General features: G+C 41.9%; 1 protein-coding gene across 1 annotated transcript; it reads left to right on the plus strand.

Annotated features, from left to right (window-relative positions):
* The first annotated feature begins 224 nt into the window (after positions 1–224).
* RPS29 (ribosomal protein S29) lies at positions 225–2,081 on the plus strand. Its single transcript, XM_060142898.1, has 3 exons — positions 225–383; positions 622–721; positions 1,980–2,081. The coding sequence occupies exons 1-3, from the start codon at positions 322–324 to the stop codon at positions 1,986–1,988; spliced, it is 171 nt and encodes a 56-aa protein (XP_059998881.1). The 5' UTR covers positions 225–321; the 3' UTR covers positions 1,989–2,081.
* Positions 2,082–14,459: the final 12,378 nt, after the last annotated feature.

Raw genomic sequence — 14,459 nt, forward strand, 5'->3', positions numbered from 1 at the left:
CTACAGCCCAGAACTCCTGGGCTCAAGCGATCCTCCTGCCTCAGCCTCCCGAGTAGCTGGGACTACAGGCACGCGCCACCGCGCCCGGCGACGAGAGCCAGCGAAAGAGAAAACTAGAGGCTGAGGTGTGGTGACGTCATCAGCCGTGCCCGCCTAGATTATTTCCAAGCTTCCTCTTCACACCAGCGTTAACAGCGTAGCCACACTGCGCACGCGTTCTTTGTCAGCACTGCCTTCTGGGTAAGCTGTGTCTGAAAAATTTGAAGAGCGCCTGCGTGCGTTCCGTCTTTCCTTTTGCCTTGTTGCAGCCAAGGAAGCAACATGGGGCACCAGCAGCTTTACTGGAGCCATCCGAGAAAATTCGGCCAGGGTTCTCGTTCTTGGTGAGAAACAATGTAGCTTCAGGGAAGGGTTGCTCTGGGGCGCGACGCTGCTTGAAATGTACTGTGGAGGAGCCCGCGGGCGGCGCGGCGTGGGGAGACGGAATCGTAGCTGTGTCTGCCGCCATTACAGGCCTGTGATGGGTCCGTGGAGACCGGCAGGCAGTGCGGGTGGTGGCCTCCCGAGTGCCGAATACTTTACTTTCTGCGACTTGGGGTAACGTCATCTCTTTCCTTGCAGCCGCGTCTGCTCAAACCGGCACGGTCTGATCCGGAAATACGGCCTCAATATGTGCCGCCAGTGTTTCCGCCAGTACGCGAAAGACATCGGCTTCATTAAGGTACGGCCGTCGACACCGTGCTCTCCTGTGTCCGTGAGGGGCCGACGAGCGGGTAGTTCGTGGTGTGGGCATTTGACCAACGCCGCTTTCCGCTTGTAGCTAGCAGGGCCCTTCCTTGGTAGCGTATGACAGTGTTGAGAGAGTTTTGGCAGTCACGTTAATAGAATGGAGGTGGAGGTGAAGGCCTTAAACGTAGACTTTCTCGTTCCTTTTTACCCACTTCTGACAGTTTTAGGTGCTATGTATAATGTTGCATAAAATTACTTTTCAGGAACAATTAAATACTAAATGTCTAATCGTATTTAGCTAATTTTAGCAGAATACATATGTTGTCCGCTGTCCTGAAATGTTGGATAGGGCCGTGCAGTGGAATGAGCTTGAGGTTTGGGGCCAGGTAGACCTTTTTAGGATTCAGAGATCTGAATCCTAGTCGTGTGACTTTGGTCAAGTCACTCAAAGCTAAGTATTTGCCTGTGAAAAATAAATGTCAGGGTTGTTGTAGAAATTAATGTATATATGAAGCTTTCTTGGCTCCTAAAAATCGCTTAAATGCTAGAAGTGAAAACTAATTCCTTATTGGCCCTTTGAGATACAAAAGAACAGTCACTACCTTTTTATTCATAATTAGAGCTCAAAAATATCGAGTAGAACGTATTTTTTAAAATTAGGTGTCCTTATGTTTTAGTGTTATAGTGGATATAAGTTGTTTAATGTGAGATTTCTGTGACAGGAACAAAGTATCTTAAACTTTTGGCTTTGACCAAATACTTAAGAGTATGTTTAGTATTACTTTGTGGAAGTTCAGATAACTTAGTTGGAGGTAGTAGATCAGAGAATGGCCCCAAACCCGGTAATTTTGTGTCCCATTTTTCAGAGGTTAAGATTAAATGAGTTAATTTATGAACGGCTCCTTAGAATAGTGGTAGAATTTGCTGCCTACTTAATGACCATCCTGAGCTTTTGGTAGACATTTTATGTAGTAGTGTTTTTCTAGCGGGAAATGTCTTTGATGGTAGAAGTGGGTATACCAGTATTAAAACTCACTGTCTAAAATATAATTGTTGAGATTTTTGGAGCAGTTTGTAGTAGGTGTTCAGTAAATATTTAAGTTCTTTAGATAGCCATAACTAGTTGGGGTGGTCAGATTTCCAGTTTAAACCTCATTCTATAATGAGCGATTTTTTTTCCTGAAATGAAATGGATATTTAAAGTGTTATGCATTAATTCATTTCTTATCTGCCTTTTTTTTTTTTTGCAGTTGGACTAAGTGTGAACTTCTTGAATGGGTCATCACGCATATCTACCTTCCTCAGAAACAATACTAACTCTTTGTATATAAAATAAAAAATTTAAAACTTCAGTTATGAATGTTTTTCATGTGAATGTAATAGCCAATTGTTCATAGAAATCTTTTAAAAATTATCTTCAGTGGATTCGTCTTCACAATATGTGTCTTATTTTCCTTCAGTTATATAAAAGTATTCTTGCTGGACTCTGGTAAATCCCAGTTTTATTTTTATACTTAACATCTTTTGTTCCATGAAGTGCCCACTATATATAGGAGCATCCAGCATATAACCTGAGACAAATTGTCTTTTGAGTAGTTGACTGGCTACAGTGAGCTGGGCAGTGAAAGTAAAACTACAGAAAATTGATTTTGAGAAAGAAGGCTAGCACTAAAACCTGCTCTGAGCATTTACCTGGTGGTGGCAGTCCTAGCTTTTGGTATAATTAGCAAAACTTGTAAATTTCTCAATTATTTGTATGTGGAAGGGGTGGGGTGGGGAGTGATTAAAATGGGTCTTGTGAGCAAAAGTAGATCTTTAGTGGGGCAGGGGTAGAGACAGGGAAACGAGTCTATTGGAATATTTTAGGCAAATGATCTTGGTTTGGGCTAGGATAAGAGTAGTTGAGGTAGTCACAGTGACCTCTTGAAGAGGAAAAAGACTGGATTTGCTGATGGATTAGTTGTGGAAGAGCAAAGGATGACGCCAAGGGTTTTGGCCTGAGCAACTGGAAGGGTAGAGTTACTGTTGAGCTAGGACTGAGAAGTTGTTTTAGCGAAGAAAAAGTTCAGCTTATAGCATATTAAATTCAAAATGCTTATTAGACATTCACGTGGAGCTGTGAAGTAGGCATTTATCTGGAGTTGACAGGAGCTTGGGACTGGAGATGCAACTGGTTGTCCTCAGTATGAATAATTGATGCTATTTGTGGATCTCATCCTTGTGACTGGATGAGATCTAAGCCCTAAAGTCTAAGGATTGAATAATACATGGAGAAGACTGTTCTGGGTTATTCCAGGGACAGGTGGGAAGATGAGGATTCAACAAAGTAGACAGACGGAGAACCAAAAAGTGGCATACTAGAAGCCAAGCAGGACGTGATCAACTGTAACTGCCTCTTAAAATTGGTTGGTACAGTGTCATCCAACAGGAGAGAAAGTGTGCCAATGGAAGCTGGAGTGGAAAAAAAAGCATCTTAACTGACTGGTTAAATTAGCTGTGAAAATTTCAAAAACAGTGCAACACATTGCTAATTTAAGAACCTTAAAGGGAGCTCATGAAAGCTAGGGACACTGAAGCTTAGGTCTCGAGAGCTTCATGGTAAATTCACCTCTACTGACCCTGAATCCCAGGAGTACATGATAATTCTAAGGTGGACCTCCCATGAAGTTTCTCTTTTTTTGTTTTTTTAACATAGTGTTGCTGGGGAAGTGTCTTTAGGGAACAGCTAGGTTTTAAACAGGAAGAGGAGGTGGATAGAATTTTGGTAGAGGAGATTGAGGATGTGGGAGTTTTCTGATGTAGTTAGAGTACGTGGGTGAGAAGCAGTGCCAGCTGAGCAGTTGTAAAAGTATTTAGGTGAAAGAGAGAGGCTTATTCATAATGGTTTAGGAAAATGAGGTCTGGTATGTGTTTGAGAGTTTTGGGGAAGAAATGGACACCGCTCTAATGGGATAGTCCTGGGTAAATGCACCTGTAAGAATTATGCATTGGTTGAGGGAATGTGTGGAAGGGAACATTCCCTAGCCAGTCCCTGCTGTGTGTGTGTGTGTGTGTGTGTGTGTGTGGTGGTAGTGGGTACGAAGGCTGGTGTGCACAGCTGGTCTTCCCTATTAGTGGTTGAATAACTTACTGCTAAAGATTCTATTTTAAAATGTATGTGCCAGACGTTCTTAATACCCACAACACACTGTAAGGTTGGAAGACTGTACCTCTTGTCCCCAAAGATAATTACATGATGGCAAGCACTACTATTTTCATATTTACCACAGCATGTAGCATGATACCTTGTATATTAATAGTAGGTCCTGAATTGTTGAATTAAATTCCCTAGTAAAACTCAATAATGTTTTGTTTTTTATAAATTTATTTTATTTTTGGCTGCGTTGGGTCTTCATTGCTGCGCATGGGCTTTCTGTAGCTGCGGCGTGCGGGGGCTGCTCTTCGTTGCAGTGCATGGGCTCTAGGCGTGTGGGCTTCAGTAGTTGTGGCTCACGGGCTCTAGAGCACAGGTTCAGTAGTGGCGCATGGGCTTAGTTGATCGGCATGTGGGATCTTCCAGGACCAGGGCTTGGACCCCTGCATTGGCAGGTGGATTCTTAACCACTGCACCACCAGGGAAGCCCAAGCTCAATAATGTTGATGGCAAAATATGATAGATTTTATAAGAGAGGTTTAAACAACCTTTGAAGCATAGAGTATATAGTCTTAGGTTGACTTACTGAATTGGGGCTGAATGGGACCTGTTAAAAGACCTGCTGAGATTTTATTTAACTCATTAATGAAACCTGTAAGATTTTTCTACCAGTTCAAGGGAGAATTCAAAGCATCACACTTAATAGGTGAATCAAGGATATTGAAATGAATTTATAAATAAATGTAAAACTGGCATTTTCAACAGGGGAGGGAGGTCAAGTTATCCACCAGACAGAATTTGCGTGTCCATGGACAAGTATCATTTATGTATAACTTGCAGAGTTGTAAAATAGCTCAAACAAAAGGCTCAGGTTTCCTCATCCCAAGATTCTACTAGACAGAGCTTTAAGTTTCATGAAAAGTAGCCAGTAACCTTTTGGTCCATTTTGAAGTCTTTCACAATTTTTCTCTACAGACTTTTTGTCTTACCTATAATTGGTAAAATTTTTGGGTGAATGCTGTATGTCAGGCACTTTCTTAGTGCTATTACCGAGTCCAAGCTCGCTCTGCTCGCTGCACGACAGGCCAGTAAATCGGGAGACAAGTGCTGAGGCAAGGAATATAACTTTCTTCGGAAAGCCGGCAGACCTAGAAGATGGCAGACTAATGTCTCCAAAAAACCATCTTATAGTTTTTTTGGGTTTGGATGCCAGTTTCTTTTATAGAACAGAGAGGGGAGGAGATGAGGAAGTAAAGTAAAAAGGCCATAAGATTTGCAAATGTCCCCTAGAATGGCCAGCCCCGGGGAGAGGATGTGTTCATTTCTTCTTTCTTGCAGCCATCACAGGTGGACAGGGTCAGGATGTTTCCCTGAACAAAGGCACTTTGGCTTTAACATTCAGGCAGAGGGCAGTGTTCCCCAAGGCAGGCCACTGTGTATAGACAGTATCCTTTTAGTGAACAAAAGCAAAGGAAAGCGAAGGTTAAAGTGAAAGAAATAGATTCAACATGTCAGATTTGGCTCTTCCCTGTTACAGTGTTTTACTTGAATTAGCTCCTTTAATACGACAACTCTGTGAGGTATAATCCCCATTTACGGATGAGGCAGCTGAGACACAAAGAATAACTTTTCAAAGAAAGCACAGTAAGTGAGATTCAAACCACCAGTTAGGACGTCTTGAGAACTCCTGCGCCTACCATTAAATTCTAAATGTATAACAATTAGAGAAAGCTTTGGTAAATATTTGTAGTCTACAAAATAGCCCAGAGAAATAATTTTCAATAAAAATGGGAAATTGTATATATGGTACAATTTCGCTATGTTAAAGTGCACAGAAAAAACAAGGAAACCTGCCAGTATGTCATCAGTGATTGCCTTTGGGTAATAGAATTACAGGTGATGTGCTTTGAAGCAGTCAGATTAAGATATGTTTAGGGGTGGGGTATCCAGTGATGCAGTGTATAGTGCCCCAGGTACCAACTTTGCTAATTAGGTTTCTGCTCTTCCCCACACAACTCATTCTATTTTTAGATTGCTCTGATAGCAAGTTGTTCTTGCTATTTCCTTCCACTGATTTCTATCCATTGATATTAATTCTATGTGGTCCTATACAAAACAAGTCTAATCTCTTTACTGCAAGAAAAGTTATTTAGGCATGAGGACTCTCATGTTCTTCTGGAATCTTCTTATTTCAGGCTAACCATTACTGATTATTTCAACTGTTCCTTATAGGACATGATTTAAGAGCCGTCTCTGGTGTTCTCTGAATTCCACTCCATCTAGATCCTGACAGTGCCTGGCATAGCATGTTTCATAAGACAGGCACATGGTAAAAATATAATGAATGAATGAACAGATTTGGTAGTGTCTTTAATTTGTTTGGGCATCAGTGCTTCTTCACTTTTTATAAGCCCTCTTTTACCATTTCAGAAAGACCAGAGACCCTGGCCTTCAACAGCTATCTACATGGCTAATGCCCCTGACAATTTTAAATCAACCTGCTCTGTCTGAGACATAGTTCTTGTTGAAAACTATCTTTAATGATTGGTGCCTTAGAGAATTGGGCTTTGGGGTAGGCAGAGCAAAAGGTAGGAGGTAGTCATACCTACTAGTGGTGTGACTAAGAAGGGTAAAACAAGGTGTTTGAATTTCCTCAATATCCACAAAAATTGAAAAAGGGAAAAAAAGGAAGATAAGGCTGAGCTGCTAGATGTTTCTCAAGGGTTAATCTAGAAAATTAAAGGCTCAGTTTTTTGATATTGCTGAGTATATATGTGTGTGGCAATCAAAGCTATATAGGGGCCAAAGATTAGACTAGATTAGACTATTGGCTATGCTAGTTCCAGGTGTCCTCTGTCTATAAGAACTTTAAAGGAATTGAGATTGGAAGTGAAAAGTTTAATCTAGATGGGCTAATTATCATATAATTTAAATTTAAAGTCATTTGGTTAATGAGAAAATAATTCAAACAAGTTAAATTCAGCCTATTATGTATGTCATGGTGACCACCCCCTTGAGCTGATTCCAGACTTGACCTTCTGAGTCCTGTAAACAAATGCTGGATTCCCTGACAGATGAACTGAAGACCTATAGAACCACAATGCCCCCATTTCCCTTCACCCCCTAAGCCCCCACATTGTTCCTATTAGTCCTCTTATCCCCTAAACACCTTTTTATTTGTTTACGAAGAGATCCCTACCTGCCTGAATTGTTTCAGAACCACTGATCTTGGGGCAAGGACTAAAACATCTCTGGCTCTGGAAATGGCTGCCGTGGTCCTCAACTGAACCCCCATCCTAAGAGTTCAAAGGATGCATTTCAAGAAGGTATGCTCTTGGTGAAAATGACCAACATTCCCTTCACCTTGGGATGTCTGCCATTGATCACTTTCCTGGACTCATTTTGTAAGCAGGTAGGGTAGGGGGATCCCCAGAGAAAGAGAACCAATCATGGCTTTCTTGACATAAGAGAAGCCATTTTTGGCTTAAACCCTTTTGTGATCTAAGCCTGGCCACAGTGCTTGTCCTTGAACAGGTTTCAGTAATAATGATCTTAGGAGAACAAAAGGACAAACTTAGCAGGCAAGAGGAGTAACAATAGCAAAGATAACAAATTAGTTGTAAAGTCTTCCAGTTCTGTTTCAATGGTAAAGACTAGCCTAAAGCACTGTCTTGAACTATTTTGCAGAATTTAAATACCCCCTTAGGTGCTCAGCCAGGAGATTCAACTGGAATCTAAGGGATGATGATGTTGACTTTTTTTGAGCTTTTCTGAGTGACTCCTGACCAGTGCTCTGATGTCCTTGGTCAACTCACTTTGTTGCTCAGACTGCCACTCAGCTGTATTACTGTAAAACCTTTACTAATTCAGTTAACCCTAGAACATAACAGTGTTAACAAAAAGAAAGGGAGGAGTGAATTTCTATTGACAGGGACTGTGACTAGAGTTGCTAAGGTCCTAATGAAAGGGAGGAGAGTGAAGAGGTACCTGGAGAGTGGGGGAGAGAAGCTAGTGTTAAGAGAAAAATCATGCCTTCTTTCTGCTTATATATGACAGTGGTTCCAAGGCCAGTAATGCAGGATATCAGTGGTCTCTTTGAACACATTTTAGGACAGGTACATGTTCAGAAGCTGCTTTGTAACTTCTTGCTGTGTATAATCCAGGTTTCAGAATAGGATCATTGTAGGTATGTTTATAGTTTTAGATGTTGCAGCAATGAAAGGAAAAAACAGCTTTGCTTAATAAAGTTGTAAAGGGTGTTAAGTACCAGTAGCCTCATGCACATTATACAACCCAATAATAATTATGCTGATTGTGTAGACTAGCTGAGCCTCCACTGCCAAACATCAAGAATTAATAGCAGGAGCTAGAAAAATCAATAAGCCTTTATCCAGGGAACCAAAGATATGTAGGTTACTAAAACTGTTAACAGTTGCCCATAAAGAATAATATCCCAATATCTTAATGCTAAAGGAGGTTTTGTTTTATTTCCTGAATAATAAAAAGATTACATAATAAAGGACTAGTTGACAGAGTGATATCATTCATGGCAGCACAGGCAAATCAATAAAAGCATAAAATAAGAAATGGAACCTGTTTCTTGGCAATCTAGTTAGTTGAATTTCATAGACTGAGCCTGGTTTACTTTGCGTTCTCTTTTCACAAACCACAAATCCCATTTTTGATAACATGTGCATCTGTTTTTCCTTTGATGCTAATTAACTTCTATTACCATTCACAAAGATTAACTGGGGACATCTAGCACAGATGATGTATTCAGTCAATCATGAAAGGAAAGGGTTTGTGAAAATGAATTCTTATTTGGAACTTTTTGGCTGGGTAATCTCCTTAAACACAATTTCCTTTAAAGTTTTCTCCTTGGACAGGAATCTTTATTATCTGATTCCTGAGTATCCTAGCTTCTTTATTACCAAGGGAGCAAATCATTTGGGTCCTTCATTATAGATTTTCTAAATAACCTTATCCCTTTTTAATGACTTAAATTTGTTCCCGAAAACCCTATCACTAGGTTAAAAGCTGTTAAATGAAAAAATTTTTTCATTAGTTTTATTAGAAAATATTTATGGTGTGTTCCATTGCCCCACAAGATACTCAAGTAATTTTCACAAATACAGAAATATACCAATTAAGCAGTGGGAAAAAAGCTTATAAAAGTAATAATAATTTGAGAGTATTCTGTTACCACCTGGTGTGCTGAAATTTAATTCTGGCTCTAACTACTGGAGTTAGCACAGACCCCACCAGTTAAAAGTCATAGTCTACAACTAGGCTGCCCTCATTTCAGATGCTAACCACACTTGGGGAGTCCCCAGGCCACCTGCAGGATACTGTTTACTTCCTACCTTTTTTAGTGCAATGCTATGTGGGAAAATGAGACAATGTCTGTAAAACTTCTTGATAGAAATTGGCCCTTAAGTGCGTAGCCTCTGCCTTGTTATAATTGAACAGGATGCTAGGTTTTGAGGCCTAATTGTACCACTTGGATGCCTGAGCCAAGAGAAGAATCCTTGGGCCTACCTGGAACTACTAGGTCATATAATTCTTCCGCCTTTGGGCAAAACTGAAGCTGAGCCCTCCTAGGAGGTGAGGGAGAGAGAGAGGCAGAGATGGAGAGAGGTGGAGAGATAGAGGAGTTGGGAGGTACAGTTTGTGAGGCTCATTTCTTGAGAGCCTGTAAAGTAGGATAGATCAGCATCTTATCTAGCTTTGGCAACCTCCTGTCGAGAATATTCTCAAGGGGCTTCCCTGGTGGCGCAGTGGTTGAGAGTCTGCCTGCCGATGCAGGGGACACGGGTTCGTGCCCCGGTCCGGGAAGATCCCACATGCCGCGGAGCGGCTGGGCCCGTGAGCCATGGCCGCTGAGCCTGCGCCTCCGAAGCCTGTGCTCCGCAGTGGGAGAGGCCACAACAGTGAGAGGCCTGCGTACCGCAAAAAAAAAAAAAAAAAAAACCCTCAAAATCTCTCCTTGCTTGGTCTTGGAAGTTCAACTTCCCTTTCTTTGATTTATATTTATGAGGAGAACAGCTGGTTTACACTGTTGTCTAATCACCCAAAATAATCCTTACTGTCCTAGTGAAAGATTCCCACTCTTACATTTAAACACACTAATGGGGCAGTTGCTTTCATAATAAAATGTCAGTGAAATGTGGGTCATTCTAGAAGACAATAACTTCATCTAGAAAATAAACATAATGATCATATTTACTTTAAAGAAATATTGCAAGTATCCAATGATTTAACGTGTAAAAGTGCACAGATAGTTGACTGTGCATGGTTTTGATTGGTACAGGGCCTTAAAGACTGGGGACTTGATACAAGTCCTAGGCATCTGAGGACTCAAGAGGAGGCTGGACACACTAGGAGCACACATCTCACTTCTGTTGGTCCATCGAAGAGTCACCCAGAGTTGGAATGGCCATGGCTCCAGGGGCCTGAAGAGTGTTTTGGCTCTGTGAGCACTGCTGCTCTAGGGAGCACAATATCAAAGCGCTATGGAATGAGTGCCTTGTGCATCTGAACAGGTCATGCTTTTTCTGGAGACAGCATCCTATTTTCATTGTTCTGTGTGTTTGAGAAGAATGTATGTTCTGTTGCTGTTGAATGGAATGTTCTGGATATATCCGTTAGGTCCATTTGGTCTACAGTATGGTTCAAGTCTAATGTTTCCTTGTTGATTTTCTGTCTGGATTATCTATCCATTGTTGAAAGTGGGGTACTGAAGTCCTTTACTATTATTGTATTGTCTATTTCTCCTTTCAGATCTGTTAGTATTTGCTTAATATATTTAGATGCTCCAGTGTTGGGTGTGTATATATTTAATATTGTTATAATTGATGAATTGACTCCTTTATCATTGTATAATGACCTTTGTATTTCTCTTTTTTATTTTTATTTTATTTTATTTTTTTGCGGTATGCGGGCCTCTCACTGTTGTGGCCTTTCCCATTGTGGAGCACAGGCTCCGGACGCACAGGCTCAGCGGCCATGGCTCACGGGCCTAGCCACTCCGCGGCATGTGGGATCTTCCTGGACCGGGGCACGAACCCGTGTCCCCTGCATCGGCAGGCGGACTCTCAACCACTGCGCCACCAGGGAAGCCCTGTATTTCTCTTTTTTAAATTAAAAGATTATTTTATTTATATATAAGGTCAGAGAGTCTGAACCTACAGACAAGAAAATGTCTTACATTACTGTGGGGTGGGGAGCTTCTTTAGTGAAAATAACGCCTGTCACCACTGATGCTCAGAACTGGATGCCGAAAATTCCACTGCTGCCTCCCCCAAAGAACCTAGTGTTGGTGGGGTGGAGGATGCAGTGAGGATGAGTGCTAGGGTTAGAGAGTCCTGGCTTCAAATCTATAACTCTGTAGTCCAGTGAAGAGAAGATATGCTCATGCATTCATTCATTTCACAAATATTTATGAACTGTCTCATTTGTGCCAGTAACTGTGCTAAGTACTAGGGATATACTGATGAAAAAAATGAATGTACACAGTTCTTGCTGTCATGATGCTTAGAGTCTATTGGATAAGACAGAGCTAAAACAAGCCCATGGGGAGAATGACAGAGGCAGAGTTCCTCTGAGGAGGCTAGTGTTGAAAAGAGAGCAGAGGAGGAGGCTGAGCTGTTTTAGAAAGCAGCCATAGCCTATCCCTATGTGGGGCTTCCTTGGACTTCAGCATCTCAGAGAAGCACAGGTACCAGGCTCTCTCAGGCCCCAGGTCCTGGTTCCTTTCCACTGCAGATGGTGGTGCACTTCTCTAAGAAGTAGTTCTTCACTCTGCAGCTGCCATGCATACTCTAAGGTCTCACAGAGCCTGGAGCTGGTATTGAGGATGCACTTGATTTTCAGGGAACTGTAGTGTCCCAGAAGGGAGGCTCTATGCAGGAGGCAGGCAGTGGGGCTTCAGAAGGGGTTCTGGTTTCATTCCACTGGCTGCTGGCAGGTGCTTACAAAGACAAGAAGAGCTGCAGAGAGAGTGCTGGTTCATCTTCATGGCCTGGAGGGAGAGCTCCTGTGGGAACCTGAGAGCTGACAGAGCTCTCTCTCCACAATCCAAACCTCTGTCTCTTGTTACTGTTTTTGGCTTAAAGTCAATTTTGTATGATATAAGTATAGCTACCCCTGTTCTATTTTAGTTTCTACTTGCATGGAATATCTTTTTCCATTTCTTCATTTTGAGCCTTTGTGTGTCCTTAAAGCTGAAGTGAGTCACCTGTAGGCAACATATAGTTGCATCTTGTTTTATGCTCCATCCAGTCACTCAGTGCCTTTTGATAAGAGAATTTAACTCATTTACATTATTTATTGATAGATAAGAACTTACTAATGCCATCTTAATTGTTTTCTGCCTGTTTTGTATCTCCCTTGTTTCTTTCATCCTCTCTTACTGTGTTCCTTTGTGAATTGATGATTTTCCATAGTGGTAGGCTTTGATTCCCTTCTCTTTATATATATATTTTTGGGCTGCATTGGGTCTTCGTTGCTGTGTGCAGGCTTTCTCTATTTGCGGTGAGTGGGGGCTACTCTTCGTTGTGGTGCATGGCTTCTTATTGCGGTGGCTTCTCTTGTTGTGGAGCATGGGCTCTAGGTGCACAGGCTTCAGTAGTTGCAGTGTGCAGGCTCAGTAGTTGCGGCATGTGTACCCTAGAGTGCACGGGCTTCAGTAGTTGCAGTGTGTGGGCTCAGTAGTTGTGACTTGTGGGCTCTAGAGCATAGGCTCAGTACTGTGGCACATGGGCTCAGTAGTTGTGACTCGCAGGCTCTAGAGCGCAGACTCAGTAGTTGTGGTGCATGGGGTTAGTTGCTCTGAGGCATGTAGGATCTTCCCAGACCAGGGATCGAACCTGTGTCCTCTGCATTGGCAGGCGGATTCTTAACCACTGTGCCACCAAGGAAGTCCCTCCCTTCTCTTTATCTTTCATGAATCTATTATAGGTTTTTGCTTTGTGGTTACTGCGAGGCTTACACAAAATATCTTATAGATGTAACAGTCTATCTTAAGCTGATAACTTAACTACAGTTCCATATAAAACCTCTACCCTTTTACTCTCCCCACTTTTATGTTTTTAATTTCACAATTTATTTTTATTGTGTATTCATTAGCAACTTATTGTAGCTATAGTTATTTTTGATATTCTTGTCATTTAACCTTTATACTAGAGTTAAGTGGCTAACACACCACCATATTGTAGTATGGTGTAATATACATGCATATACAGACTCACCAAAGCTGGTGAGGCTCTACCCATTTTTCTCAGCTCCTGCCATATGTGGGACTTCTGTGCCACCTGATTCTAACTCTGAGGATACCTGCATCCTGGTCTCTAGGTTTCCATGGAGGTGGGTGTGGAAGCAAGAATAGAACTCAAAAGGGACCAGAATATGCTTCTTTGGCATAAGGATTATTTTGAGCTGATTACCTTGAGAAACAGCAGACACAGGAGAAGCTCTGAAAAGAGAGCATAAGTTTCCCTTTTGTAAGGAAAATGTACACTTACAGAGGAAATTTCTATTTGTAAAGGTGTCTCCCTTTCTCATACTAGGAAGGAGGAGGAAGACTCTTAACAACTCTTAACCAATGGCCAAGGCATTGACTTAAATCTGCATAACACACCTTACTTAAAAACCCTTGGTTTTTTTGAGACTTCCATGGTTGTCCAGTGGTTAAGAATCTGCCTTCCAATGCAGGGGACACAGGTTCAATCCCTGGCCGGGGAGCTAAGATCCCACATACAGCGGGGCAACTAAGCCCATGCGCCGCAACTACTGAAAGTGCACGCTCTGGAGCCCGTGCGCCACAACTACAGAGAAGCCTGTGCGCCTCAATGAAGAGCCTGCGCACTGCAGCAAAGATCCTGCATGCCGCAACTAAGACCTGATGCAGCCAAATAAATAAATAAAAAGAAAAGCACTTGGATTTGGGGGGTTTTTTCCATTATGGTTTATTACAGGATATTGAATATAGTTCCCTGTGCTACACAGTAGGACTTTGCTGTTTATCCATTCTATATGTAATTGCATCTGCTAAACCCAAACTCCCAATCCTTTCCCCCCCTCCCCCACTGCCCCTTGGCCACCACAAGCCTGTTCTCTATGTCTGTGAATCTGTTTCTGTTTTGTAGATAAGTTCATTTGTGTCATATTTTACTTTATTTTTATTATTTTTATAAATTTATTTTATTTATTTATTTTTGGCTGCTTTGGTTCTTTGTTGCTGTGCGCGGCTTTCTCTAGTTGTGGTGAGCTGGGGCTGCTCTTCGTTGCAGTGTGCGGGCTTCCCATTGTGGTGGCTTCTATTGTTGTGGAGCAGGGGCTCTAGGCACACGGGCTTCAGTAGATGTGGCACGTGGGCTCTGTAGTTATGGCGCATGGGCTTAGTTGCTTTGCGGCATGTGGGATCTTCCCGGGCCAGGGTTTGAACCTGTGTCCCCTGCATTGACAGGCGGATTCTTAACCACTGTGCCACCAGGGAAGCTCTTTACTTTACTTTTAAATATTTTTATGTTTTCAGGAATTTAATCTACTTTATATTTTAAAAAATTTTATTGAAGTGTAGCTGCTTTACAATGTTGTG

Source organism: Lagenorhynchus albirostris, chromosome 1 (genome assembly GCF_949774975.1).
Source record: "Lagenorhynchus albirostris chromosome 1, mLagAlb1.1, whole genome shotgun sequence".
Lineage (NCBI taxonomy): Eukaryota > Metazoa > Chordata > Mammalia > Artiodactyla > Delphinidae > Lagenorhynchus > Lagenorhynchus albirostris.

Excerpts from the sequence above, each read along its gene's own strand:
- RPS29 (XM_060142898.1), top strand. The coding sequence starts at position 322 with ATGGGGCACCAGCAGCTTTACTGGAGCCATCCGAGAAAATTCGGCCAG. Across the intron at positions 384-621 it reads GGCCAGGGTTCTCGTTCTTG|CCGCGTCTGCTCAAACCGGC; the intron begins GTGAGAAACAAT and ends CTTTCCTTGCAG.